The following is a 27,999-nucleotide window of genomic DNA, read 5'->3' on the forward strand; positions in this document are numbered from 1 at the left end:
GGGAAATGAAAGTAGAGTGGTGAGGGCTTTTTTCTTTTAGCTTTCTTTTTTCTTTTTTTTAACCATCACCACCACCAGCCTTCTGCACCTGATCAGGGTGGGGCCACAATGCGTGCCGTTCCTCGCTCCTCAAGTTAAGAGTGTCCTGCCTCAGCGTAGCTGTGCTGAGGACAGTGACGGCAGGCACCTCGGGAGCCCTTCAGGCAGTGGAGGGCTCTGTCCTGGGGTTCTACAGTCTGTCACTAAAGCAACTGGAGGAAGGGTTTGTTTGGCTCACACTTCCACAGCACTGTTCATATCCAAGGAAGTCAGGACAGGAACTCACAGGGGACAGAAACCTGGAGGCAGAAGCTGTGGAGATGCTGCTTACTGGCTTGTTTCCCCTGACTTGCTCAGCCTGCTTTCTTATAGAACCCAGGACCATCAGGGATGGCCCCACCCACCATGAGTTGGGCCCGCCCCATCAATCAGTAATTAAGAAAATGCCCACAGGTTGGCCTACAGTCAGATTTTACAGAGGCATTTTCTCAACTGAGGTTCCCTTCTCTCAGATGACTCCAGCTTGTGTCAATTTGACATAAAACTAGCCAGTACAGGTTCCCAGAGGAATATTCTAAACATTTGTTGAGCTTTGGTGACATTTGCTTGCTTTAAAAATGAGTTCCCCCGACTGCAGGTGCGGTCAGTGGCACGAGCCTGCAGAGCATGATCAGGGCCCTGGGTTCATCCCAGCACTCCAGCCGAAAAGGAAATCAAAGTAAGTAAGTTCTCTAAAGTGTGTTCATAGAGCACTTCAGAATGTAAATAAGGCTAACTTCTTTCACCTTCTCTCCACCCGCACCCAGAAGAAAAGCCACCTGTGAAGTAGTGGGGTGGATGACAGCCCATTTTTAGTGATTTTTCAACCGTGTCGTGGTTTTTTTTTTTCTTTCTTTCTTTTTTTAAAAATCTTTGCAGTGGTGCTAATGGAACATAGGGTCCCCTGCATGCCAGGCAGGAGATTCACCCCTTAGCTATGCCCCCAGTCCTTTTTGACTGTTCCTCAAAACTGCTTTCCAGAAGGTCTGAGCAGTCTACATTAACACAATTCCAAGGCCGTTGCAGTGGTCAGCTCACGCCTGCCTCTGAATTCTTCATGTCATTGGAAGCATACCTTGTTCCATCCCAGTTCCCAGGCTTCACAGGAACCTTGTTAAAAATGCAGCCTACCTTGAATTCACTGCGTGACTAGGAGAGAGTCAGATCCCAAAGGAAACATGGTGGTAAACCTAAAATCATCAAAACTAGGGATACAAGCTGGCCTGGTGAAAGACACCTTTAATCCCAGCTCTTGGGAAGCAGAGGTAGGTGGAGCTTTGAGAGTTCAAGGCTAGCCTGATCTTCATAGTGAGTTCAGGTCAGCCAGGGCTATACAGTGAAGACATTTCCTCAAAAAAGAAAGAAAAGGAAGAAAGGGAAGAAGGAAGGAAGAAAAGAAAAGAATAAAACTGGTACTGGGCATTGTGGCACTAGATAAGATAGAAGACTGTGAGGAGAGCCAGGCTGACACAGTTAAGCCCCAACGAGACATTGCAGCTAGCCAGAGGGTCAGACAGCACTGTCACCAGGTGTCAGGGCTTCCCAAGTCAGGAGGCCAGGGAACCGCGTCCACACGGCACCCTCTCTACACTTCTGTGTTTCAGGCCCCAAAACCAGGATCACACAGGCCACACAGTTAGACCTTCAGCTAACTTCTCTTTGGGAGGAGTGGTGCATGTGTTGTGGCACCCATGTGGAACTCAAGGATAACTTGCTTGAGTCAGTATTTTTTTCCACCATTGAACATGAGGACCAAACTCAGGTCAACAGGCTTGCTTGCAAGTACATTTTGCCTCTTGCCAGCATCAAAAGACACTGAGAGGCACACACCTTTTCTGTTATCCTGTGTCTTGTCTGGAGGCTAGAGAAGCGTGCATATAAGGGCAGCCTCGGGATTATAGTGAGACCCTATCTCAAAAAAACAACCACTAGCCTATAGATGGCCCTAGTCTACCTCGAGGCAGGAGGGGTTGAGGGTCTGTAGACACAGGCTCCAGAAAGAGATAGGATCCTGCTCATGTGCCTCACCATATTCTTAGCCTGTGGAGACCCATCTTGGGAGCCCTTCCCCAGTGGATGCCTGAACCTTGTATTCACTTTCCTCTGCACCTGCAGTTCTGACACAACTGGCAAATGAACAGTTACAGTATGCTGCAATACGTTATTTGAGGTTCAGGAGCTGTTTTTCTGGAGCTTTTCTACTCCATACTCTCAGTGTGAGGGATGTGACAAGGTGGGGGCCACTCTGTTCATTGTGGCATCTCTGTTGATGTATCCAGTGTGGTGTGTGGCAGACATTTTCCCTAACTCTTCCTTTCCAGGACACTCTTGACAATGAGGCTGGTTGTCTCTGTCATGTCACAGAATGGGAAATCAAGGCAGAGAGCTGGGCTGGGATTTCAGCCCAGATTGGGAAACCCAACTCACCTCACACCATAGATACATGCCATAGATGCTGCAGCACCTGAATTTTCCTGGGGTTACTAGGAAGCTCAGGTACTTGACCTGTTGGCTGTGTCTCCAGCCCTGTGTCTCCAGCCCTAGAACGCTGTTTCTTTTTCTTTTTTTAATATTTATTTATTAATTATGTATACAGTATTCTGTCTGCATGTCTGCTGCAGGCCAGAAAAGAGGGCACCAGATCTCATGACAGATGGTTGTGAGCCACCATGTGGTTACTGGGAATTGAACTCAGGACCTTTGGAAGAGCAGGCAATGCTCTTAACCTCTGAGCCATCTCTCCAGCCCGAACGCTGTTTTCTTTTGGAGGAACTCCCTTCTCCCTGTGTCTGCTCTTGGCTGTTTCTCCCCTGAAGCCATGTGTGTCTCCTTCAGCCTGAGAATGGGGAGTTCTCGGTGTCTGCCCTTCTGGCAGTGCCATGGAATTAGTCCAAGTCTGGGTAGTAGACAAGCTGTACTAGCCCTGGGTCAGCACTGACATGCGGTACAGTCTGAGCAAGCCTTCCTGTGCATCAGTTTACCTGTGTGTGATGGCAGTAGGATTCTCTCACAAGCCCTTAGGAAGAGGGTGAGAGTAGCAGGACAGCCATCTCCTTCCTGCCTGGGAGCCAAAGGCACTGAGGGGCCTGGGGAAGGAGCTGTAGCTTCTGCAGGCCCTGCTGCAAAGTACTGTGACTAGAGCTGAGTGTCTTCCCTGTGGCTGATGAGTCACACTCTCCCCACCTCTCCAGCAGTGTGTTGAGTGCATTGTCTGAGTGCTGCCTTGGGTTCTCAGTGCTTTGGTGACTCTGTCCTGTCCTTGGCCTGCCCTATGGGGAGAAAATAGAAAGCACCAACCCTCCTCTCACTCTCTGGGCTCCTTTGAGGAGTTTCATGTCATTTTTATTCTCACGTCTGCTCAGTGCTGTAGACGCACTGTGGTGGCAGCTGTGCCATCACACCTGGCTTGGTCCTTCTGGTTTTTGTCAATAGTGAATTTATTTGACCTGGACTTTACTATTTTATATGTTGGGTAAAATGTGTTCTTGTTTACTTTATTTAACATTTTGTTCTTTTTGAGGGTTTTTTTTGGTTTTTTTTTTTTTTCTTTTTTTTTGAGACAGGGTTTCCCCGTGTAACAGTCCTAGCTGTCCTGGAACTAGCTCTTGTAGATCAGGCTGGCCTCGAACTTACAGGTATTCTGCCTCTTCCTCCCAAGTGCTGAGATTAAAGGCGTGAGCCACCACAGCCCAGTTTAGTTAGAGTTCCTATTGCTGTGATAAAACATCATGACCAAAGCAGCTTAAACAGGAAAGGGTTTATTCGCTTACACTTCCATATCAGAGGAAGTCAGGACAGAAATTCAAATGGACAGGAACCTGAGGCTGGAGCTGATGCAGAGGCTATAGAGGGGAGCTGCTTACTAGGTTGCTCCCCATGACTTGTTCAGTCTTGTAGAAGCCAAGGCCATCAGGTCAGAGATGGAACTACCCACAATGGGCTGAACCCTACCCCATCAACCACTAATTAAGAAAATACCCTACATGTTTGCCTGCAGCCTAATTTTATGGGGACATTTTTCTTTATCTTTTTTTTTTTTTTTAATTCTAAGACAAGGTCTCTCCTTATAGCTCTGACTGTCCTGGTACTTACTCTGTAGACCAGGCTGGCCTCTAACTCAAGCGATCTGCTAGCCTCTGCCTCTCAAGTATTGGGATTAAAGGCATGTGCCACCAACACTCAGCTGGAGGCATCTTCTTAATTATAACTCCCTCTTCTCAGATGATGTTAGCGTATGTCAAGTTTATATTGAATTGTCCATGACAGAGTCTCACCCTGTAGCACTCTGACTGGCCTCAAACTCAGACAGAGATCTGTCTGTGCAGGGGTTAAAGGTATGTGATGTGGCACTGTATGCAGTCAGATATCTCACTTAAGAAAGAATTAGTTTATGTGTACAGTATTTTGTTTGCATATATATCTTGTGCAACATAGCTCTGTTAGACTCCTGGAGCTGCAGTTACAGATGGTTGTGAGTTATGTGGATGCTGGAAACCAAACCCAGGACCTCACAAGAGCAGCCAGTGCTCTTCATCACCCATTGTCCAAGCATTTTACTTTATTTTTTTTCTGCCATATTTTATTTGTGTAAGTGTGCCAAATGCCCCAAGGTGCACAAGTATTACAGGAGTTTCTTGTTTCCACTATGCAGGTCCAGGGATCACAGCAATCCCTCTTAGCATTCCCATTTCTCTTTCCTATTTGCGTGCTCTCCACCAGGTGTGATAGTACCTGCCTGTCCTCCTAGCACCCAAGAGACTGAGGCAGGAGGATCAGGAAACCCACCCCTTGCCATACCACAGAGATTTTTCTCCCACATGGGAGGCTCCAGCTCTTTCCTGCAAGTATCTCAAATGATCTGGCTACTGTGGTTTGTCCACTTGTCTGTCGGAGGGTGTCTCTCCCATAGGTAAGAGGCACTGCATCCCTATGATGCTGACACACAGGCACCTGCCAGCCACAGACACTGACCCTGAACCGGGAAGGATGCCATGAGTGGTGGGAGCCCTGTACCAGCAGGGGGAGGCCCAGGCCCACCACTGAAACAGTGCCAAGACAGAGTGGTTATTGACAGGCAGGGCTCGGACCAGAGTGGGGTCCATCTGCTAAACTTCTCCTGGGGTCTCTAGTACTTGGCCGAGTTCCCAGGGGGCCTCATAGAGCTTCACAGGCCATCGTGTCTCCTCATCGTCATGTATGCCCTGGCAGTGCTTGAGTGTGCATGGGCAGCCTGTTTATGCTGGTTCTCCAGCTGTTCCTATCCTGGGCACTCCTAGATGCTTGTGTTATTGTCACACCCAAGGTTCCACAGTCTTCTTCTATGCTGTCTATCCGGTGTTTTCTAAGCCTTCCTCTTCACCTTATCCCATGCACCACCATACCTAGCTGTATTTATTTGTTTTGTTTTTTGAGGAGATGGGCTCAAATGAGGCCAAGACCTGGCACCTGTACACCCTGAAGAGCACTTAGAGTGCGCTTGGTACACCAGCCCCATGTGCGGTCTGACTTGTTTACCACCGCCCCCTCCTCCTCCTTTCTCCACCCATCCATCCACCAGACTACCTCTGTCAGTCCACTAAGTATATATCTGCTGTCCATCTACTCATTATCCCGTCCATCTGTCCTGCTCTTCTCATGTTGCTGTCATAAAATATCCTGGCCCATCACTGTGGGGAAGTCAAGAGTGTGGCTTGAAGCAGCCAGTCATACTCAGTCCAGAGCAGAAAATAAATGCGTAAATGTTTGTATTTAGCTCTCTATCTCTGCTTATAGAGTCTGTGGTGCCACCCACAGTGGGCAGGTCTTCCCACCTCAGTTCATGTGATCAAAATAGTCCCTTCTCCCATGCCTACAGGCCAACCTTATCTAGACTTGGAGCCCTCATTGTTGAGAATTGCTTCCCTGGTGATTGTGGATTATGTCAGGTTGAGGATTTAAACTAACCCTTCTACCATCCATCCACATACACACCCATGCATCTACTCACCCACTTATCCACATCAGTCTGTGTTCATCCATCCACCCTCACCCACGTCTTATCCACGACATGCCCCACTTATGCTCACCCTCAGGTCCCATCTGTCCTTACCCACGTGTCTGTATCCATTCACCACTCCACACATTCATCCACTCCCTCATCTATCTATTCGTAACTGTCTTATTTCAAACAGGAATTGGGGCTAATTTAATTGAGACTTAAGCCTTGGATAGGGAAACAAGCTGAAGTAGAAGTAGCTGCCACGAGTGGGTAGAGCTAATGGAGGTAGTGTGGTTGTGCCAGCAGATGAAGGGGGGCAGGCATTGGCTCAGACACTCCAGCCTGAATCACTCAGCGGGCTGCAGCATACAGGCTCTGGGGGCATAGAGAGGGTCTGTCCCAGCATCAGGCCAGCAGAGGCTGAGGCCATACGCATCTCTGAACATGAGCTGAAGTCCCAGGAACCCATGTGCAGTGTTGAGCTGAGAAAGAGCCCATAATGGAGCAAGAGAGACCACTGGGGAATAGGGTTACCCTCTGCTGCTTGTATTGGTGGCTTCCCTTTCATACAGAGGGCCTGGCTTTTGAGGGTGGAGGAAAGTGGAGTCTTGAGAGGACCCTGGTCTTGCCAGGGCTCTTGGTGCGGGAGTATTTGCCCGGTGCCTTCTTTTTAATGTCTGTTTTTGCCTCTTTCATGTCCTCTCTTACAGCCCCCACCTTCTGGCCCCTTCTCCTCCTCCTTGGGAGGCACAGGATTCTCAGATGACCCCTTTAAAAGTAAACAGGACACTCCCGCTCTGCCTCCGAAGAAGCCCGCTCCTCCACGGCCCAAACCGCCCAGCGGTCAGTACGCTTCCTCCTCTCGCGGCACCCGCCCGTGGGGACAGGGCGGCGGGCACAGGGCCCCTCCATTGAGTTGCCCAGAGTAGAGTAGACCCCAGGGTAGGAGAGTTTCCCCTCTGCCCCATTACCTCCCCGTTGCCCTCGGCTTGAGCTGTGTGTGCTGTGCTATTTCCCTGTTCCGAGGTCCAGGCTGTGATAGTATCCACACGAAGGTCCCCCGAAGGCGCCTGCATCAGTGTACCTATATCTGCACCATCCCTTAGTGTCCAACGTCCTCCTGGCCTCATGCCATTCCCACTGTGGCTGCAGCAGGGACTCGGGGTACCCCTTGTCCCTGAGTGTTGGGGTAAGGTGGTAGTTTTGGCCCACTTGGTCAGGAGAAGGCTGCCAGAGGGGCTTCCTGCCCTCTTCCCTATAACCTCACAATCCTGAACCCTGCTCTCCAGCGAGGGCCACTGTGCCCTCCCCTAGCACATGCTGAGTACTCGTGACTCCCATGTGAAGGATTGAGGACAGAGCTCAATGGCCTTGCATGCCTGAAGTCCTGGCTTCCATATCTAATACTGAAAAATAGGAAACATTCCTGAGTGACTCGCATACGCAATGTCTTCTTTCCAGTCCCTAATAAGAGCAAGTGGGCACAGGGCCACAACTGTCCTTACAGGCTCCCGTCCATCATCCATCCCACTCTGCTATCCAGGTTTTCCTTGGCAGCAGGACATCTTCACAGACCACCTACAGAAGCTAGAGGGAGGGTTATCCTGAAGAGGCTGCCCTCCCCTCCTGTCACCAGTGCCCCTCAGGGACAGGTTGGCAGACTGTATGATGAGAGCAAACTCTGTGAAAGGGGGGAAAAGGGGCCTGGATGTACAGGGGAGTCCTTCCACTGTGGGCAGCACCCTGAACTCCATCGCCTCGGATGTAGCATGTAAACACATGTGCACACCTGCACATACATGCCTCTCGTTCACAGGCAGTGTATGTGCATGCTCATACACATATGGGCCCACATGCATGTTCTCTCACTCAAGGCTCACATGCACTTTGAAAGCAAAGGCTTGAATGTGTGTGTACCTATGTACGTTTTGCGTATGTACTCATGGTGTCAAATGTTCGAGTGTCAAGTGAGCATTCATTCCTACGGTGTGCCCACTGCCTGTGTCACATGTGCCACAGGCATTCACCTGCACACTTGTAAACACTGCACTCACTCCCGCATCATGTGTGTCCACAGACATGCTCTCATGGGCACAAACAGTGCTGACACTGCCCCACATGGCCTCCCATGTCCGTATGTGTCCTCTCCTCACGCTGAATTTAGAGAGCAGGCAGCTTGTGAAATGCTGAGTGCTCAGTGGTCCCCGTACCTGGCATTACATTTGAGTCTTCTCAAGAATCGGCCCAGGTTCAGGACCTCAGGGCCCTCAGACACCTGTTTGAGGCTCTGAACCTGGTGCTTTTTCGATGATGCAGACCTGTGTTCTGTCATAGCCACTGTGCCTTGGGTGTGCATGTGTGTTCTTGCTGTCTGACCTTGGGAGGCCTGGTGCATCCCTTATCTTTTCTGATGCTAGTGAGACCCTGCGATAGACAGGGCAGGCAACACAATGTCTACTTACCACAGAGGAAGGGGAACAAGAGGGCATGGGGGCCACCCAGAGTCACAGGGGAAGATGGCATCTGCACCTGGACTTGGTCCCCACCTCCCCTCCATCACTTGTCTCTTGTTACTTGCCATTTGCTCTTACATCAGCAATCAGGAGAACCCAGCCAGGAGGGTCCCAGCATCCTGAGAACTGGGGCTGTCTCGTGCACTGTAATCCTGAGCAGCTGCAGAGTACCTGTGGGGGCCTAAGCGTTTTTCATTTCACTCTACCCAGAAGCAGCAGCTGGACAGAAAGGCGCGGCCGTGTACACACTGCTGGGTGGTAGGTACAGATGTGTGTGGGGTGCATGTAAGCCCAGCATCCTATGCTGTGGTTGTGCCAATCTCATGCTAGTCTCTAACCATGCAGGTACCGCCATGGTACCAGTGCACAGCTCAGGATCCTCCCTCGCCTTAGCTGACTTGTTAATTAGCCCTGTTTGATGGGAAAGCATTTGGCATCAAGTGCCTGGTTCATGCATGGATTTGGAGCCAAATCTTGCTGTGTCTCAGCCAAATCTTCCTGTGTCCCACCCATACCACACATGCCACAGCTACTCTCACAGGTGGATGGGGCAACAGTTCACACTGACCAACTTCCACTGCTGGACTTTCTGTCTTCTGACCACTTAAGAAGGGACATAGCCAAGCTGAAGTGGGGCCTTTATTTTATTTTATGTCTGAGACAGGATCTCTGTCATAACCTGGAACTCGACAATTCTCCTGCCTCAGACTTCATGCCTCGTCATGCCCTGTTTTTGGATGGTGCTTTTCTGCCCACCTTTTTTCCGCAGTGTACAGCCATAATAGCCCTCAGCTCCATCGTTCAGACCCTTGCGATATCACATGTGGAATTCAGCATGGCTAGGAAGGGATGGAGGAGGTAGGGCACCCTGCTCCCAAGGACCCCTACGGGTGGTGTACCTGGCCAAGAACATGTGGCGATGGCAGCTTCTCCAGACTGTGTTTTAGCTGATTCAAGCAGGAATCCTGAGAGACAGTGGCTTTCCTCATTGTGACTGCCCTGCATGTGACATATGCTACCATCTTCCTGTCCAGGCTTTTCTAGCCCAGGGACAGAGACTCTCTGAAAAACCCTGCTTAGTCCCTGTGCCTAGAAGTGACCACTTAGCTTTGGTCCACCTGTCCAACAGAAATCTAAGGAGTTGTTCAGTCAGGCTGCTTTTGGGACATGAGGGCCTCAGGCAGATGTCCATGGGCTCTTGGACGCATGCCCAAAGCTCACCCTGCCTCAGTTTTCCACAGCCTGGGCCCAGGCTTGTAGGTAAAGCACACGGCATGGTGAATGGTGTACAGGTCTGCCTTGCGTTCTGTGTGCACCCAGCCGACCCAGGTGTAGGGTCCCCTGAGGGTCGTCGCTCAGGATGTGTAGTTTGGGTCTGGGTGGCATTTATACGTGCTGCGTTTTCCCAGCTCCATGTCTCCCGGGTCTGCTGTTTATCCTGTCTCAGTTCAGTTCACATAGGGATCAGCTGCGTCTGTTGTGGTCCCCCACCCAGTGCCAAGGATACAGTTCTTTCCTTGAAGCTACAGAGTATGTGTCTTAGGCTGCTGGGGTGTGCAGAAAAGTTAGGTGTTTTGAAAGCACTGCATTTTCATGCCTGGAGATCTTTTCTAGAAAGGTCTGTCAAGGTATTGAATAACCTGCAGGTGTCTGTCTGAGCCTGAGGCAACTGTACTGCTTTCAGACACATGCAAAACAGCCTGAAAACTGCCAGTGAGCGCACACCTCCCCCAGGTAAACAGTGGTGTATTTTCTGCAACGGACGAAGACGGAGATCAGTCAGAACTCACCGCTAAAGTTTCTAGGTAAAAGTTGTTGATTTGCAAAGAGAGAAACAGATTTTTTTTTTTAAGTGCAGGAAACGGCTGTGTGGGCGTCAGTGATTGGGCTGCCTGAGATAGCGGAATCCTGACGGGCCCCACCCTGCCACTTCCTGCCAGTGCTGCCCTGCGGCTCCCAGCAGAGCCTACCCGCTGCCCCAGTGGCACCCACTCACCAGCCAGTCACCTTTAACCTCTCCCCAAGTTAATGATCATCTATATTACTACTCATGACCTTTCCTCTACAAGGCCAGGCACACCATAAGGATAAGGTCATAGTAGCTTTTTGCCCCTTCCCACAATGCCACCAGCAGTACATTTAAGTTAGCAAATATCTCTCACTCAGGCCACATGAGAATGGTCCGGACTTGTATTGAATTTGATGCCCTTTCCAAAGCAGAAGCAAAAAGTCACTTCTTTAAGAAAAAAAAGTCACTTCTACCAGGACAGACACATCCTTTCCCACCCGTGTGAGATCTATGCAGAGTGGCATGAGTTCCTCGCAGGGTCACTGTGACCTGCAGGGTACAGGCACAGGGAATGTTCTAGGACTGTAAGCATTCCACCTTCCTGTGAAGTCCCAGGCCAACGACAGAACCTACGTGTCTGGGCGCTGACACTGGCCATACTGTGCGCGAGTCTCTTGCTGCGTATTGTCAAATGGCATCGCCATCTGAGCCTGTGGTTAGCACCTCTGCCCTGAATGTAACTACTTTAATTCCGTTCCCACGATGGTGGCAAAGAGATAATGCAGTGGGTACACTAGAGAGTTTAGAATGGGACACACTTATTCCATTTCAGGAAGACGCTGGCATTTGCTAGCCAGCCAAGATGGGCAGAAGGCACCCAAGCTGCCTGAGACACCTAAACTGGTGGAGCACCGTCACCCCCATCTTGTCCTCACTCACTCCCACTGCCCTGCTGTTGTCTGTCTTGGAGTCCGTTCTAACCACTGCCTGTGCAGATGCTGGCTGAGGAGGCACCCATATGTTGAAAAGGGCTGCATCCCAGGATATGGGTTAATCCATGCTTCCCCAGCTGGTTGCAGTTACCCTGCAATTCCCGTTCTGCAGAGTTAGCAGAACAGTTTGAAATAGAAGTATTTGCCTACCTTGTCACACCCACCCCACTGTACCCCCCAGGGTGATTCCAGTGGATGTCCTGTAACCCCATTACCTGGTGTGGAGTCACGGGTAAATGCTGCTCCAGGGCTGGGTCACATGCAGACAGTGGAGGTCCTGGGGAGCCTGCGGGACGGAAGCCCAGAAATAGGGTCTTCTTTCCCACCTGCATCCGTGCTGATGAATGGAAGCAACTAACTTCCAGGCCCTCACCGAGCCGAGGGTCCACCATTGACTCACCTAAAGGACTCAGGCTATTGGCTCCAGGTACAACCTCCCCAGCCCTCTGGCGGGGTCAGTGTGGTCGCTCACAGCTTGTCAGAAATTTCACCATAAAGAGAGCCAAGTAGAGGGTCTGAAGAGATGGTTCAGTGGTTAAGAGCACTGGCTGCTTTTCTAGAGGTCCTGAGTTCAATTCCCAGCAACCACATGGTGACTCACAACTGTTTATCATGGGATCCAATGCCCTCTTCTGTCATGCAGGTATACAAGTAGAGCACTCGTGTACATAAAATATATTAGGAAAAAAAAAAAGAGGGGAGCTGGAGAGATGGCTTAGTGATTAAGAACACTGACTGCTTTTCCAGAGGACCTGGGTTCAATTCCCAGCACCCACATGGCAGCTCACAACTGTCTGTAACTCCAGTTTCAGGGGATTTGAAACCCTTACGCCAATGTCCATAAAATTAAGTAAATTGTTTAAAAAAAAAAAGAAGGAAAGAAAGAAAAGAGAGAACCAAGTAGGGTTCCTCCCCCTCAACCCTCCTTGGGCTCCTCCATGGGCCTGTGACCCTTTCCAGCACAGGTCATTCATTCCCACTGCAGACATCGCGGTCTGTGCTGAATCCCCACCCTTCACAGAGGTAGCATTCTGGCTGTGTTGGCCCTTGTAGGGAAGAACAAAGGTCCCTGGCAGCCTCACGGCTGTGCATAGCAAGCACTTAGGACTCCCACCGCCACTTCTCTGCCGAGAACATCTCCCTGAACGCCCACTGGAACAGAAGGATTGTGTCAAAAGTGACTTCTCAGAAGACTGATGCGTGCCAGAAATGGTGGCTTGTGCCTGTGATCCCAGCACATGGGGCATGAGGTCCCACTGGAGCTGCAGAGTGAAACCCTGTCTCAGAAGCACCAAAACAAATGACAGAACACAGGGCAGGTGGTTTGTAGCAATTTGTGTCAGCCCTGCCCCCCAGCCTGTTTTCTTCTGTAGGCTAATGTCACCCCATTCACCAGTTCCTCGTTAGAGATCAGAGCGACCCTTGTGAAAACTCAAAATTGTCTCTCTTGCTTCAGACCTCTTTGTCTTTTGTGGACCCTTTCCATGGTGGGTCAGCGCCTTGTCTGCCAGCCCTGCAGACTCCCATGACCCCTGCCCGTATCATAGCAGACAAAACAGCCCAAGCACAGGTGGGGATAACAAATATTTGTTCAGCTTTTCTCCTCAGCTCAGACCCAAACCTCATCCTGTCCCTTCTGATGCGCCAAGCAAGACTTCTCAAAAATTGGTAAATATTTTGGGTGGGAAGTTTTGGCACCATGATATGATCCGGTACCTCAGATTTTTATCTCCTGGACTGTGCTGCTATACTGTGCTCTGATCTGCCGATGTGCAGAACTGCCTGCAAGCCCGCAGTGGCCTGGGCACCAAGGCTGCCAGAACTGTCAGTGGGAGAACGGAGGTGTGAGCGGAAAGGACTCTTTTCTTATGACAGTTGAAAGTTTGAGTCAGGCAATCTGATTTCTCTCTCCTCTCTGTCCTACGTAGTCTTTGCTTTGTTGGTAAGCTGTGAGCAAAAAGAGATGAGATCCCTGGTGACTTCTTGGTGTCTCTGCCTGGGACAATGTCCCTCACCTAGTTCCCTACAGAAGGTCTCACAGAAGCCTGGCAGTGAGAACGACCAATGCTGTCCAGGGCAAAAAGACAGTAATGGTGTGGAGGGTGCCCATGTTGGTGCACGGTGGTGTGGGAACAACCGGGGTTGCAGAGGGTAATGGCTGGGGTGGGGCAACTGCCCTGACCACAAACCTTTAGCCTTTGTTTTCTAGTTGTCTTTTTTTGGGGGGGTGTTTTTCCTGTATTTATCTCTCATCTGCAGAACTGCGTTTTCTAAGTACAGCAATGAATTGTGTCAACAGAACTCAGTTTGACAGGGGCAAGCACATGCTCTCTCTTGGGTGAATTTTATTTTTCCCCCTTTAACAGCACGATGTTTCACTCTATAGCCCAGACTGGTTTGCCTGGAACTAATGATCCCCCTGCCTCAGCCTTCTGAATACACCAGAGCCTGGTCCCGATATTTGATATTCTCCTTAATCAAATTTCTAGGGCCCCTGCACCCCGGACCTCTTGACTGTTCTTCTGTGTTAGTCACCCCTCTTGGAACTGATTATTGAGATCCAGTGTGTTATCAGGCCTGGCTCTGGGAAGGAATGGCTCAGGGGATCCCTGAATAGCAAGCCGAGAAGGGCAAGGCACTTCCCTGGTCTTTAGTCTCTAGGTGTGCTGACTTTCTGTGCTGGGAGACAAACAGCCTCGAAAACCTGAAAAATAGAAAAATTAAAGAAATTCTTCCAGGGTGGGGCCGGCCACTGAGTAATTTTTTTTTAGCAGAGTGTGCTGTGGTAAACCATGGAGTTCGTGTTGTTTTTGCCGAAGTCAGTGCTGTGTGTGGTTTCGGTACACCGCTCGGGTGGCTGTTGAAACTGCTGTGGTTTCCACATACAACCTACTGTGCTTCAGTCCCCTCAGCTAGTGCAGCGGCCGGAGGGCATGGCCGGGCACCATGCCCGCTGTGGCACCAGTTATCACGCGCCATCCCGTTAGATATCCATGTAACGTTTTTATTGTCATTTGTTATTTTGGGGGGTAGCGGGGACAGGGGAGTCTTCTCATTCCCCCTGCCAAGCGTTCCAGTTCAAGGTGTGTGCCACCATGCCTGGCCAAACAATTCTTTTATTGTTGCTGTTGTTATTAATGGTACTTACTTACGAACTGTTTTTATTTCTTCCCTTTGTTTTGGTTTTCTACATTTATTTGCTTGTGTGTGCACGTTGGTCAGTGGCACACAGGTGAGGCTCAGGGCAACTGTCAGGACAGTTCTTCCATTATGTGAGTTTGGGGATTGAACCTAGATGTCAGGCTTGGGAGCAAGCAACTTTGTCTGCTGAGCCATCTTGCCAGTTTTGTCTTTGAGACATGGCCTCAGTCTTTTTTAGTTTTTTCTGATCCCTTTTCCGCAGCCATTACTCCATACTCATGTCCCAAGAGCCAAAAGCACTGTGACTTTGCTTCCTACTGCTGGGTAGACAGAGTGACTTTGTCACGCTCGGGATCAGCTTCACCTCGAAAAATGGGGAAAGCAATGAAGGAGTTAGCAGAAGTGGTTACATAAAAGCAGGAACTAGACCCAGCCTTGAAACAATACAGCCACCAAAAATAACTCAGTGCCAAGTAGGAAGCCACGGCCAGGGTCTTCCTTCATTGCTCAAGCTGTGGGCACAGTCCACACCAACCTGCAAGTGGCAGGGACCTGCAGCGCCTGCACACTAGCACCCAAAACACAGGCACCTAAGAGAAAACCGTCTCCCTCCTGAAAACAAGAGGCAGCAGTTGCTCCTGGCGGGTTTCATGAGCACAGTCGCGATTTCTAAATAACGGTTTCGGCTGCAGTGAGTCTTGGTGTGAAAGGCTCTTTTCATCTCTGATTGCCTCTCTGCTCTCAGAAGCCAAAGCCTCAGTTGACTGCAACCGGCTAAGCTCCTGACTGCCCTCCCACCAGAACAGTTTTTTGTGTCTTGTTTAATCCCCAAGCCAGGGGAGAAAGAGCTGTTCATCAAATAGATGAAGAGTGGTCCAGAAGTGGATAGTCGCCTCCTTTCCCTGCCTAGCCTCAGCACACTCTGCAAGAAATGTCCTGCTCTTAAATTCTTATTGTTCATTGTTTTTGAGACAGTCTCATGTAGTCCAAGCTAGCCTCAGACTCTGGTAGCTAATGTTGAACTTGAATTCCTGGTCCTCCTGCCTCAGACGCTGTACTGGAATCAAAGGTGTGGCTAGCCACGCCTAGTTTTTAGTGGGTAGGGAATGAAACCCAGGGCTTCACTCAGGGCTGAACAAGTGCCCCACCCTTGTTTTTACTTGAGATGGGGCTGGCTAAGTAATACAGGATTATGAGTCTTCAAGCTCATAATCCTTCCTCAGCCTCCCAAGTACGGGATGACAGTCTACATAACATGGTCAAGGCCAGTCTGGGTTACATGAGACCATTTCTCAAAAAACAAAATTTTAACAATAGTGACCTGCTCTTCATAGCTGGGGGTCAGGACTTCTAGCCATGAACTTGATGAGTGGTATGGAGATAGGCTGAGCAGGCAGCAAGGCTGTGTGGGATCCCGGGGGCCAGCTGATTCAGTCCCTAGCCTAGGACCTTGCCCAGTCAGTACTAGGCCTGCACAGGCATGAGTTAGTGTGTATTTATGCATGTTGGGGCATAAGATAGCATCTAATTTGAGAGTACCCAGGTTTAGGATCACTGCAGAAGGCTGGGAGGAGAGTCAGTGTGGTTCTGCTCAGATTTTATGCTATAACGAGCCACATTTCATCAAAGGCCCACAGCCCTCTCTCCCAGCTCCTGATTGGGCACTGAGGATGAGGAGCAAGGTCCAGACTCAGGGGCGGAGGTTCCAGCCTTCGAGAAGAGAATGAGAAAGCACACAGTGACTTGACCACCAGGCGTGGCAGGGAGGCATCTGAGCCAACAAGTGAGCACCGGAACAGCCTCCACAATATGACCTTGCATGTGGATGGGCTGTGCAGATGAGGCCGAGTGCATGATGGGGTGGGCTCTGTGGCAGGACCCCTGGCAAGAGGGGGTTTGTTTAGGGTGGAAGTTACAGAGACAGTGACCAGAGAGGGTCCCCAAACGAGGACAGGGACCTCTCCTATGTCACACTCCCTTTGCCTGGGTGAGGCTCCCAGACCACAGGATGAAGAAAGGCCCAGGACAACAGTTGGACCCTGGGTCAGTACCAAAAGTGTGCTGGAGCCTTGCGAGCCTTCCCAGCCTCTGCTGGCTGCCTTTTTGTTCATGCCTGTTGGGTGGGCTTGCTGGTGATTGGCCTGCAGGGATATTTGGGAATGGGAGAGAGATAGGCTTTAATAAGCCACAGGGGTCAGAACCTCTGTGGAATGAGGTGTGTACCCATCCTTCTGGCAGGGGCTCTTTTATCTTTCTTGCTTTTTTTTTTTTTTTTTTTTTTTTTTTTTTTTTTTTTTTTTGACAGTTTCTCTGTGTTGCTTTGGAGCCAGTCCTGGAACTAGCTCTTGTAGACTAGGCTGGTCTCGAACTCACAGAGATCCGCCTGCCTCTGCCTCCTGAGTGCTGGGATTAAAGGTGTGTGCCACCACCGCCCAGCTATCTTTTTTTAAGGGGGGCAGCATCCTGAAGGAACAGTACAGTGATGCTCACTGGACTCCTCCCATGGCCATGCACCTGCTGTGCCCTCCTGTCACCAGGTTCCACTCCAGATGTGTCTTGTGAGTGTGTGAAATATAGCAGTATAGCAACTGCAAGAACCTTTGCCTACCCTGTCAAGTTCTTACTCCTGGTGGTGGCACCAGGTCACTGTTGTGTGAAACTTACTTCTCATGGGGTTACACCTCTAGTGTAAATGAAGCTGAGAGACAACCTGTTCCAACTATTGCTCTTTACAGCTGTCTGGGCCCAGGCTGCCATTGATGCTTTCAGAAGAGCTGCAGCCAGGGCTCCATCAGGTGCAAGAGTCAGCTCCCGAGTATCGTCCTGACAGCACCCCAGTCTCTCCTTCCTGCACCACACATGAGGAAAGAACTTTTCCTTCACGAACCCCAGAGCAGAGAGTGGAAGGTGTGAATTAAGTTTGGAGCCCTAGATAGCTGGAGTGGGGTGGGAAGTGGCTCAGTGGTCTGGGGGGAACAGAACACAATGCTAGGACTTATTACTTGCATTTATTCATTTGCTGGGGGTGAGGGGTGAATGCCGTGGCACATATGTAAGTCAAAACACCTTACAAAGCTGCCTGTCTCTCCCATGTTGGTGCCTGGGGTGGCTCAGGTCGTCAAGCTTGGTGGCAAGCGCCTTACCTGCTCAGAAATCTTGCCAGCCAGACTGCTGTCAGGCTGTGCACTGTTCTGACGGGTAGGAGGCAGATGGCCAGGGCCGACTGGTCTACTTCCTTTCTGAATGATTTTGAAACCATGAGAGCCAGTATGGGTAGTTCATTAACACCAGGGAGCTGTGCTTGGTCAGAGGTGCAACATCAGGATGCAGGAGTACCTGCCTGACTTGGAAAGTGTGTGGTTGGTATTTGTCACTTGTAATCTTGCTCTGTGCTCTGCTCTGCCTGTGACCTTGTCACCAGGGAATCCTCCCTGCCCCCTCTTGCTGTCCTTAGATGTTTTTACTGTGTCTCTGCTCAGCTGTGATGGAAAAGGTGTGATGGGCTGGGCTAAAGTGAGTCACGTGCAAACAGCCTGCCTGTCTCATCCTAGGTATTCTTTGAATGGAATAGTAACTGTAGGGAAGTGTGGCCAGTGACACCTCAGAACCAGGACCTCGGTACTGGGAACCAAACTTGAGTTCTAGCATGTTTTTAACTGCTAAAGACAGGTCCAATTTTAGCTGCTGGTGGGTCTGTTTGTGTTTATGAGACCTGAAGTGATCTTGGGCCAGGTGTGGTGGTGGCACACACCTGCCATCCCAATCTCTTGGTAGGGTGAGGCAGGAAGATGAGTTCAAAGCCCAGCCTGGGCTGCATGAGAAGATCCTGTCTCAAAAATAACTTTAAAGCAATTAAATCATTCTTCTGGCACCGCTCACAACCCTGTTGTTCCTCTGTTTGGGGTTATTATCAACTAACTCCATGCTGTAACAAGTACAGAGTGGGCATAGGGTCGTGGATTCCAGGACCACCCCTCCAAAACAGAGTCCCCAGGGCCACTGCTCTCCCCAGAGAGGCAGCCAAGGGCCCCACTCTGCCCTCCACCCTGTTATAGTAAGTAACTTGTGTTTCTTTCTTTTTTTGTTTTTGTTTTTGTTTTCTTTTTCCCCTAAACTTTCCAGGTCAGAGTACACCTGTAAGCCAACTTGGTTCTTCAGCCTTCCCCGAGTCCCCCGATCCATTCCAGCCACTCGGGGCTGACAGCGGCGACCCGTTCCAAAATAAAAAGGGGTTTGGGGACCCATTTAGTGGCAAAGATCCATTTGCCCCCTCCTCTTCATCTAAACCTCCTAAGGCCTCTTCCTCCGGCTTTGCCGACTTCACCTCTGTAAGTTGAGTCCTCCCTCGGCTGCCTTCCTGCCTGGCTTCCTGCTTCTTGGGGGTGGGGGGTCCCTCTGCAGCTACAGACACTGCCCCTCCTGCTGCTGCACCTCCCACCACCCGCCTGCTTTTGTCATTTGTTCTGCACTGGCCTCTGTAAGAAATGGGCTGTCGATAAAGATAAGAGCTACAGTTTAATGGACTGCAGGAGGATGAAATTTCTCTTGGGAGAGTGGCATGGAGTGTGCCTGATCTTTGTCCCTCAGAGGATATTGTGTTCACTGGGTTTCTGTTTGAGACATGGTCCCTAGGTAGCAGAGGCTGGCCTGGAACTCAGAGTCCACTTGCCTCTTCCTTCCAAGTGTTGAGACTAAGGTGTGTGCCACCATGCTGGTCCAGTGAGTTTTGGAGATTGAGCGTGCAAGCACTTCCCAAGACTGACTGTGAACATTTCATCAGGCCCTCGGAGTCTTCAGAAAGGACTCGAGTGCCAGGGTTGGCAGTCCTGCCTAAGTGCATAGTGTGTGTAGGAGAAAAGAGTCCAGGCAGGACATCCGAGAATGAGAGATTCAGTTACGTTCTGTTCTGCTTTGTTCTTTCCCCAATTCCTGTTTGATTTATTAGCTACAGTGAGAAAGAACTCACCCTAGACGACCACCCTGGAACCTCTTCTCTCTTTCAAGGGTTCAGAGAGGCCACTTTCCCAGGCCAGGGTCTTCCTGGAATCAGCCTGGGCTCTCACCATCACTGCCCTGTTGTCTGTTTAGAGCCAGCCCCAGCTCCTTCAAGGCATTCTCAGCACCTCTGCCACCTCAGGGCAGCCTGTGCTCTGAGTGTACTGTCTTCCCATAATCCATGTTATTTTCCCAGAAGCGTTCCTTTGTAAAGGTTTGTGAGTTCCTCGCTGGGTTGTCTTGGGAGGCATTGGGATCACTGCTCTGTTTACTCATTTCTTATTGTTCTTTGAGATAAGCCCAGACTGTAGTTTGTAGCCTGGAATCAGTAGTCGTGAACTACTGATCCTCATGCCTCCAAACAGACCTGGAGGGCTGAAGTGTGGCTCAGTGGTGAGAGACTGGCAGAGCCGCATTCCCACTACAAACAAACAAACAACCCAAAGCACTTGTATCAGGGCATAGTAAATACCCAGGTGCTCCCCAGCTGGTAGTGACATCCATGGGATGTGGCTGTATGGTGGCTTTATTTGAATTACATAAGCAGAGCTGGGCCCAATGGCACTTACCTCTTATCCCAGTGCTGGGAAGCCAAGGCAGGAGGATCTCGGGGTTGAGGCCAGCCTGAGGTACATGGGGAGATGATATCTAAAAATAGTAATAATAATAATACATTAGCCCTGGCCCTCATGAGGCCCTTGGAGAGCTGTGACTTTTCCGAGCTGCAGCCCATTCGTCTCTGTTGGTAGCGCACACAGTGTGCCTTTAGAAAGGCACCATTATTGTTAAGAGCCAGAAACAGGAGCTCTTTGAGTTTTTTGGATAGCACCAGGTGTATTTTCTTGTGGAAACTATTAACCAACAAGGCCAGGACTGGTGCTGTGCCCAGCTCCACACCAGCTCTCTTATCTTAGCACTGGGCAGGTAAAAGCAGGAGAATCAGGAGTTCCAGGTCAGCTTGGGCTACAAAAATAAAATAGTCCGTTTAAAAAAACAAACAAACAGGGCACAGCTGTTGCCACGTGACTCCAGTGCTCGGTTTAGGCAGGGAAGAGTGGTGGTGGAGCTGAACCACAGTGTAGAGAAATGACTGTGGCCTTTCTGAAAAGCCAGTTCACTTCCTGTGCCCTCACCGGCGGAGCGCTCCGTTCCTCTGCACAGTTTCTCGTAAACACCAGGTTCCGAGCTGTGCCTGGGCTAACGACTCCGTTGTCCCAGAGTGCTTACTGGCTTCAGGTTTATTTTTCAAGTTTATCAGTTTGTTGTTTTGGTCTCGTCTAGGCTAGCCTCAAACTCTTAGCATCTGGGTGCTGTGATATTGGGCCCTGTACCCATACCTAGATTAACTTTTCATTTAAACACCCTCATCTCCAGATGGGAAACCAAATCCCACCTGCCCTGGCCTGGCCCGGCCTGGCCTGTGTTCCCATCAGTACAGTACGGTCCCCACCTGTAGCAGGGGTCCAGCGGGATCACCCTCTCTGAACTGCTTTCCAGGCTCGCTGGGGCTTCAGGGCTGTGCAGGCTCAGAAAAGGCTGTAGTCACCTGTGGGAAACAGCTTGATGGACTAGACTTCTGGAAGCTGATGTCACTCATGCAGGCTGGCCATGCTATCCTTGGCACCTGCTGTGGCACCCTAGAGCTTTCTAGTGGTGAGCCATTTCCCTCAGTAACTTTGGAAGCTGCTTTTAAAAAAAAAAAAAAAAAAAAAAAAAGACAGGACTTTTCTGTGTAGCCCTGACTGTCTTGGAACTCACTCTGTACACCAGGCTGGCCTCGAACTCACAGAGAGATCCACCTGCATCTGCCTCACAGGTGCTGGGATTAAAGGCATGCACCACCACCGCCTAGCTTTAATGGAAGCTTCTTTTCTTCGGCTCTGGTTGTAACTCGGTGGTGCTCATGAAGCCCAGGGCTCCATCCCCAGCATCCAGTAGTTGAGGAGTTAAAGATCATCCTCAGCTGGTTCAAGTCCAGTCTGGGCTATAAGAGACCCTATCTCAAAAAAGGACTCGGTAGCCAGTACCTTTAATCCCAGCACTTAGGGAGACAGATCTCTGAGTTGAGGGAAACCTTGACTGTATAGAGAGAACTTTTCTTGAAAACAACAAAAAAAGTTTCTTTACATCCTGGCAAGCAGGGCACGGTGGTGCCTATCAGAGGCCCAGGGAATTCAAGGCCAGTGTGGGTTGCCCGAGTCCCTGCCCTAGAAAATAGCCACAAACAGCCATTCTGCCTTGGGCCTCACCTGTGTTCCTTAGAAGCAGCCAGGGGTGCGAATCTAGCAAAACAGCTGACAGCCTGCACAGCTTCCCTAAGAGCCAGGCAGACATAGATTGACTTCTCCGGGCCTCGCAAAGGTGTCCATGAACACACTGGGGAGTGGAGGCAGAGCCTGTCAGTACACTCCATGCAGACAGATTTCAAGGGGCTTCAGAAATAAAAGCTTCTTGGCCAAATTCTCAATGATGATGATGTCTGAGAAAGGGAACTCCTTGCAGCTGACAGTACAAAAGGAAAGTGGCACCCAAGCTGCTGCTCAAGGGGCGCCTAAGACACCCCAGACTCAGGTTACCCCTATATGACCCAGGAGAACCAGAAATGACTTACTCTAAGCATCTCCAATCACAGCTAGTCAGTACTACTGAGAAAATACCCTTGCTAGAAACTTCTCTCGGCCCAAGTGTGTGAGGCAGATCTGTGTGGGGTTCTTTCTCTTGGCCTCTAGCTCAGAGGCACCCCAATTTGTGGGATGAGTGAAGTGCAGTAGAGGTGGGGGCTGTGGAGGATGAAGCCCTTCTTCCTGTGGCCCATCTTTTTTTTTTTTTTTTCGTTCCCTATGAAGTTTTGGGGAAATTCCCTAAGACAGTGAAGGGGAACAGATGAGGGGATCCAACCTCCGAGAAATTTCTTAGACTCTTGCCCCAACCTGAGCCCTGGTGAGCGTTCCTGGGCTCCACCCCTTCCCTGGGAGGCCACACCCCCACCACCAGCATAGCTGAATAATACTCCAGTAGGCTCCTTGTCACTGGCTGGGAAGGACTCTCAGGTTCCTTGTGGCCCCCCGTGTCTCCCACCTAGAATCTCCAAGGTCCCCAAGGCACTGTCTGTGTCAGCTACTGGTGACAATGTACAGAGGATTCGTTCTGAGGGCCCAGTGCCCTGGTGAAGCAGCTGCCTGTGTTCCTCTCCACTGTCCTTCCCTCCTCCCCAGGGAGGTTGTTTCATCCCTTGTCCGCTGATGTCTGTCTGCTCTCGAGGACACAGATCTCCACATTCACTAGAAGAGATGGTGATTAGGGGACTGTTGGTCCCTATACGGGCAGTGGTCTGGCTCCCTGAGCCCTGGAGGCCTCTCAAGAGAACTTGGAGGAATTAAGTAGCTGGTAGGGTGTGGCTCCAGCCTAAGGAGGATGGAAACTTAGACAACCAGTTGGGGTAGCTGAAGCAGGAGGATTGGCCAGCCTGGTCTCCGTAAGGAGAACCTGTCTCAAAAGGAGAGAGAAAGCTGGAGGATGTGCCTACAGAGTTGGTGGGCCTGCCTGCTAGAACCTTCCAGCACCAGGTCAGGCTGCCTCTCTCTGCAGGGGTGGGTGTCTGGTCCTCCAGTTGGCAGCTCAGGTTGGATGCACCTTGCTTCTTTGTACGTAGGGTGAGGTCAGAGGCCCCAGCATGGGCTCTGATTTTTACCTGCCCAAGGGCCCCTTGGCCCACATTCTGGGTCCCCCTCTCACTTTCCCAATCTTTTTTTATAGTTTGGCAATGAGGAGCAGCAGCTGGCCTGGGCCAAGAGGGAGAGTGAGAAAGCGGAGCAGGAGCGGCTGGCAAGACTCCGGCGACAGGAACAGGAGGACCTGGAGCTGGCCATTGCCCTCAGCAAGGCTGACATGCCGGCTTAGGCGGTGCAGGGAGGCCACTGCTGTCCATATGTACACCCATGTTCAGCACGCGCCCCTCTTCAAGCCGTGCTATGCCTCAGCCACCACAGCCAAGGACAAGCTGGCCGCAGAGCCTTGGGTTTTGGGGCCGTGTTCAGAGGCAGTAGATGCAGCTTACCCCTGTGGTTGGGCCAGGAGGGCAGCTGGCAAAAAGCCTGGACGCTGCGGGTCTGTCTGCCGTGTGATGGCCATCAGTCAGGCTTCACCTTCCAAATCATTCAAAGGCAGAGGAGGCCTCCAGTCTCCTGACGCAGACAGGCCCCACCCCTAGGCCCTCCCCACATCCACAAGACACCCCCCACACACATGATGTATGCATTCGTGTATAAAAATGAAGTTTGAATGATTAATATAAAATATTTTAATACAAAACATGAAGCTATCTTGTTTTCAGTCTAGGAGCATGGGTCAGTGGCTCGCTGGCAGACTGAGGACCAGCTGCTCCTGCAGCAGGGGTAAAGAGAAGCACTAAATTGTTTGCTTGTGCATGATGCGTGCGTATGCCTGTAGGTGCTGGCAGAGGCCGAAGGGCTATCGTATCCCCTGGAACTGGAGGTACAGGAGCTGGGAGCCACAGTGTGAGTGCTGGGTTGCGATCTTGGTCCTCTGCTAGACCATACACACTTAGCTGCTGATCCAGCCTGCACTGCACTGCATACTTGTCTTATTTATTTACTTATTTTTGCATTCCATTTATTTATCGTGTGTGTGCACATGCATGAATCCATGATGCACAGTGAAAGGGCAGAGGTCAGTTCTTTTCTCCAACCAACCATGTGAGACCTTCAGATTGGAATAAGGTCATATTAGCAGCAAATGCCTTCACCCAGCGAGCCATCTCACAGGGCCGTTTTGTTGTTGATAGTAGTGGATTTTGCTTTTTGTTTTTATTAAATGTGTATGACTATTTTGTCTGCATGTATGTCTGTGCATCCCTGGTACCCATGGAGGTTGGAAGAAAGCCCCAGAGCCCCTGGAACTGGAGTTAAAGAGCCACCATGTGGATGCTGGCAACTGAACTTCAGTCATCTGCAAGAGCATCAAACACTCAACCACTGAGCCATCTCCCCACACCCGCTCAGATACTAAGCTTTGAAGGCAATTTATGATCATAGATAAGCCAGTTTGACTTATTCATTTTCCAAAATGCATCCTTCTTCCTCTACAGGAGACAAGTGCTTTTGAAATGCAGTTTGCTGGCACGCCCTGGGACAGAGACAAAGTCAGGCAAGGGCAGTTGGTCAGCTTGTTCTACATGAGTTCCAGGACCGCCAGGGCTGCGTAAAAACACCATGTCTCAAAGAAAGTGATGCAGGTCAGACACCTGGGATCAGAACTGCTTCTTGATATGCAGCTTTCTGAGTGAAGACAAATCAGACGCTCACCCGGCCACCTGTCGCTGGGGCAGGTGGGAATGCTGCCTCTGGCCGTGGTGGGAGATGACCTGTTTCCCTAGAGCTCACAGTTTATTTCATGTGTTTAGAATCTGAATTAGGGATGGAGTGAGGAGCTGGATAGATGCCTGCTGCTCTTGCAGAGAACCCAAGTTTCATTCCCAGCACCCATATCAGATAGTTCAGCTACAAGTGTTCCCAGCTCCAGGGCACCCACTGCCCTCTCTGGCCTCCTTGGGCACACACACACACACACACACACACACACACACACTTAGTGGTGGTGCATGCCTTTAACCCTACTGCTTGGAAAGCAGAGGCACAAGTAGGCAGATCTGAGTTTGGGCCAACCTGGGCTATGTAATGACTTCAAGGTTGCCAGGGCCACATAGCCAGACCGTTTCAAAATAAATAAGGGACTAGAGAGACAGTTTAGGTTAGGAGCACTGGCTGTTCTTGCAAAGGACCCTGGCTTCATTTCCAGCACTCGCATGATGGCTCACAACTGTCTGTACCTCTGCTCTAGGAAATCACTACCCTCTTCTGACTTTGAGTACCAAGCACTTATGTGTTGCAATACATATATGTAGACACACACTTACATATATACAGACAAACCTGTTTGAGACAGGGTTGCTCTGTGTAGCCTTGACTGTCCTGGAACTCGCTCTGTAGATCAGGCTGGCCTCAAACACATAGATCCGCCTGCCTCTGCCTCCCTAGTGCTAGGATAAAAGGTGTGCATTATCACTGTCCAACTTCTTTCCCAGTTTTTTTAAAAAGTGAATTATTAGCCTGGGTGGTGGTGGCACACGCCTTTAATCCCAGCACTCAAGAGGCAGAGGTAGGTAGATGTCTCTGAGTTCGAGGCCAGCCTGGTCTACAGAGCAAGTTCCAGGGCAGCCAGTGCTACACAGAGAAACCCTGTCTCTGGAATGAAAAAAGAAAAACTATATACTAGTTTCAGGAAACACAAACCTTCCATCGCCTCTACCAGCAGAAAAGCCTGGAGTCCTCCGGCAGCTCCATTGAGGTCACGTAGCCTGCTGTGTGATGTCTCCATCATGGTATTTGAAAAGCCCTTCATTTGTGGCTTTATTTTCTTACTCTAAAAGCTCCACAAAACTGCCTGCCTCTGAAGGCATGGAGCCTCAGGTGACACTGTTTTGGCATCTACCAGCTGATGCCCTCAGCCGTCAGACTTGATGACAAGCACACCTACCTACACGACCTCCTTCTCTTTCCTTTTTTATGACCATTTTAGATTTAGGCTCACAGAGGTGTACAAGAGTTCCAGAAACCCCTTGCGTCACGGCCTGTTCATTCGGTCAGCAGTTACCTAACTAGCTGTCATCGCTCGAAGCTGCCCCTGCTTCCCCTCAGCTCCTATGCCATCATGGGTTCATGTGGACCTTTAGCCCTCGGTTTCCTTGGCCTCTGTGGGCCCTGGAAGTTCTCCGGCCTTCCTGCCGTTAGACCTTGGGCATTTCCCGCCCCCGTTTAATTGTGTGTGTGGGTGTGTGTGGGTGTTCAGCCTGAGTGTGCCTGTGTACCAGGTGTGTACAGTGCCCTCTGAGGCCAGAAGAGGGTGTCGGATTCCCTGGAACCAGAGTTACTGGCCTTCCCAAGTCATCTGCAAGAGCAGCCAGCACTCTCCACCTCGAGCCAGCTCTCCAGCCCCAGCCTTGAGCCTTTTAAGGCACAGAGATGAGGTATACTGCCCACGTCCCTCCTTGGGATTCCTGTTGTTCACAAGGCTAGAGGAAGGCTACAACTTCATGGGCAGGAACATACAGGCGTGAATACCCTATCTGTGCACTTACCATTGCAAACGTGAGAGCCCGAGTTCAAATTCCTAGACGATCTGTAAAATCAGGCAAGATGACCCAGCTGTACCCCCAGTGCTGGAGGCAGAGACAGGAGGGTGTCTGGGGCTCGCTGGCTAGCCAGGTTGTCCAATGTGAGACCCTGTCTTTAAACAAAAACAAAAGATGGAGAGAAACTGAGGAAAACACCTGACATCAATTTCTGGTTTCTCCGGCCAGGATACACACAGGATAGCCACACAGAAGAAGAAGAGTCCCTATAGCCAACCAGGTGTGGCAGCGCACACCTGATCCCACACATGGGAAGCTGAGGCAGAACTAAGCAGCTGTGTGGAGATGCCGGGTCTAAAAAAGGAATAGCAAGAAAACGTGCTGCCTGTTGTGCAGCCCTGCACTCCACCCTAGGACCGCAGAAGCCGGGTTTGGGGTTGCACGCTGTCATCCCAGCACTGCAGGATCTGAGGCAGAAAGTTTGGGAGTTAAGGTCATCCTGAACTACAGACCCTGACTCAAAAAAAATGTTTAACAACAAAAAGCTGGGCATGGGTGGCACGTGCCTTTAATCCCAGCACTTGGAGGCAGAGGCAGGTGATCTCTATAGTTTGAGAACAGCCTGGTCTACAGAGTGAGTTCCAGGACAGTCAGGGCTACACAGAGAAACCCCATCTCGAAGAACAGCAACAGCAATAATAACAGTAAAAAGTAAAGGGGGGCTTGGGTGGTGCTCAATGGCAGAATGTCCTCAGCTTGGGTTTGGGGGAGCCACTGCCTGCGCCAGGCAAGTGGCAGATGAGCCGAGTCAGGACTCAAGAGGTGGTGTTTTGCAGACTCTGAGATTCACCTTGCAGATGGCCTGAGGTCACTTCGATGGCGGTTGGGTAGGTAGAAAGAATCAAGATACCGAACTGCCCAGCCATACAACAGTTTATTACTGCAAGTCAGAGCCCTGTGAGACGGAGTCCCAGCTTCCAAGCCGGTTTATGAGACGGCCGTCCATGTCCTGAGCCCCTTCATGGGCTATTTTAGGACCAAACAGGAAGCAGCCAGAAAACAAACTTGCCACCAAAAATAATAGACTTGCTATTTTGGCCCCTTATCAGTTCTAGTGCCTTTCAAACGAGGGCCTCCCACCCTACAGGTTTTTTCCTCAGTAAAAAGTTCCTAGGCGCTGGACAAACTGTATCAGGAGGTGAGATTGGGAAAAAGAAAAAACATAGGGGGAAATGGAAACATGATCATTATCTCTTGTTTATTCCAAAGAAATTCCATGTTGGGAGCAGCAGCGAGCTGTGTGGACATGCGCAGGTCTGTAGGATGAGCTTTGGTTTGTTTTCTGACTGACAGACAGGAACCTC

At 50.5% G+C, this 27,999-nt stretch overlaps 1 protein-coding gene across 7 annotated transcripts in view; it reads left to right on the forward strand.

Annotated features, from left to right (window-relative positions):
- Positions 1–23,796, forward strand: part of Eps15l1 (epidermal growth factor receptor pathway substrate 15 like 1) — an 82,611-nt gene extending 58,815 nt beyond the window's left edge. For 3 of the 7 annotated variants that reach the window (XM_038324790.1, XM_042054822.1, XM_038324792.1), the window contains 3 exons: positions 6,766–6,898; positions 18,613–18,818; positions 23,242–23,796. In XM_038324790.1, the coding sequence (XP_038180718.1) occupies positions 6,766–6,898; positions 18,613–18,818; positions 23,242–23,385 (483 nt within the window). In that variant the 3' untranslated portion in view covers positions 23,386–23,796. Of the gene's footprint in view, positions 1–676; positions 758–6,765; positions 6,901–8,778; positions 10,856–18,612; positions 18,819–23,241 lie in introns of those variants that run through there. The other 4 variants (XM_038324791.1, XM_038324794.1, XM_038324793.1 and 1 more) reach the window with 4 other exon arrangements.
- The last annotated feature ends 4,203 nt before the right edge of the window (positions 23,797–27,999 follow it).

The sequence above is a fragment of the Arvicola amphibius genome, chromosome 4 (genome assembly GCF_903992535.2).
Source record: "Arvicola amphibius chromosome 4, mArvAmp1.2, whole genome shotgun sequence".
Classification (NCBI taxonomy): Eukaryota; Metazoa; Chordata; class Mammalia; order Rodentia; family Cricetidae; genus Arvicola; species Arvicola amphibius.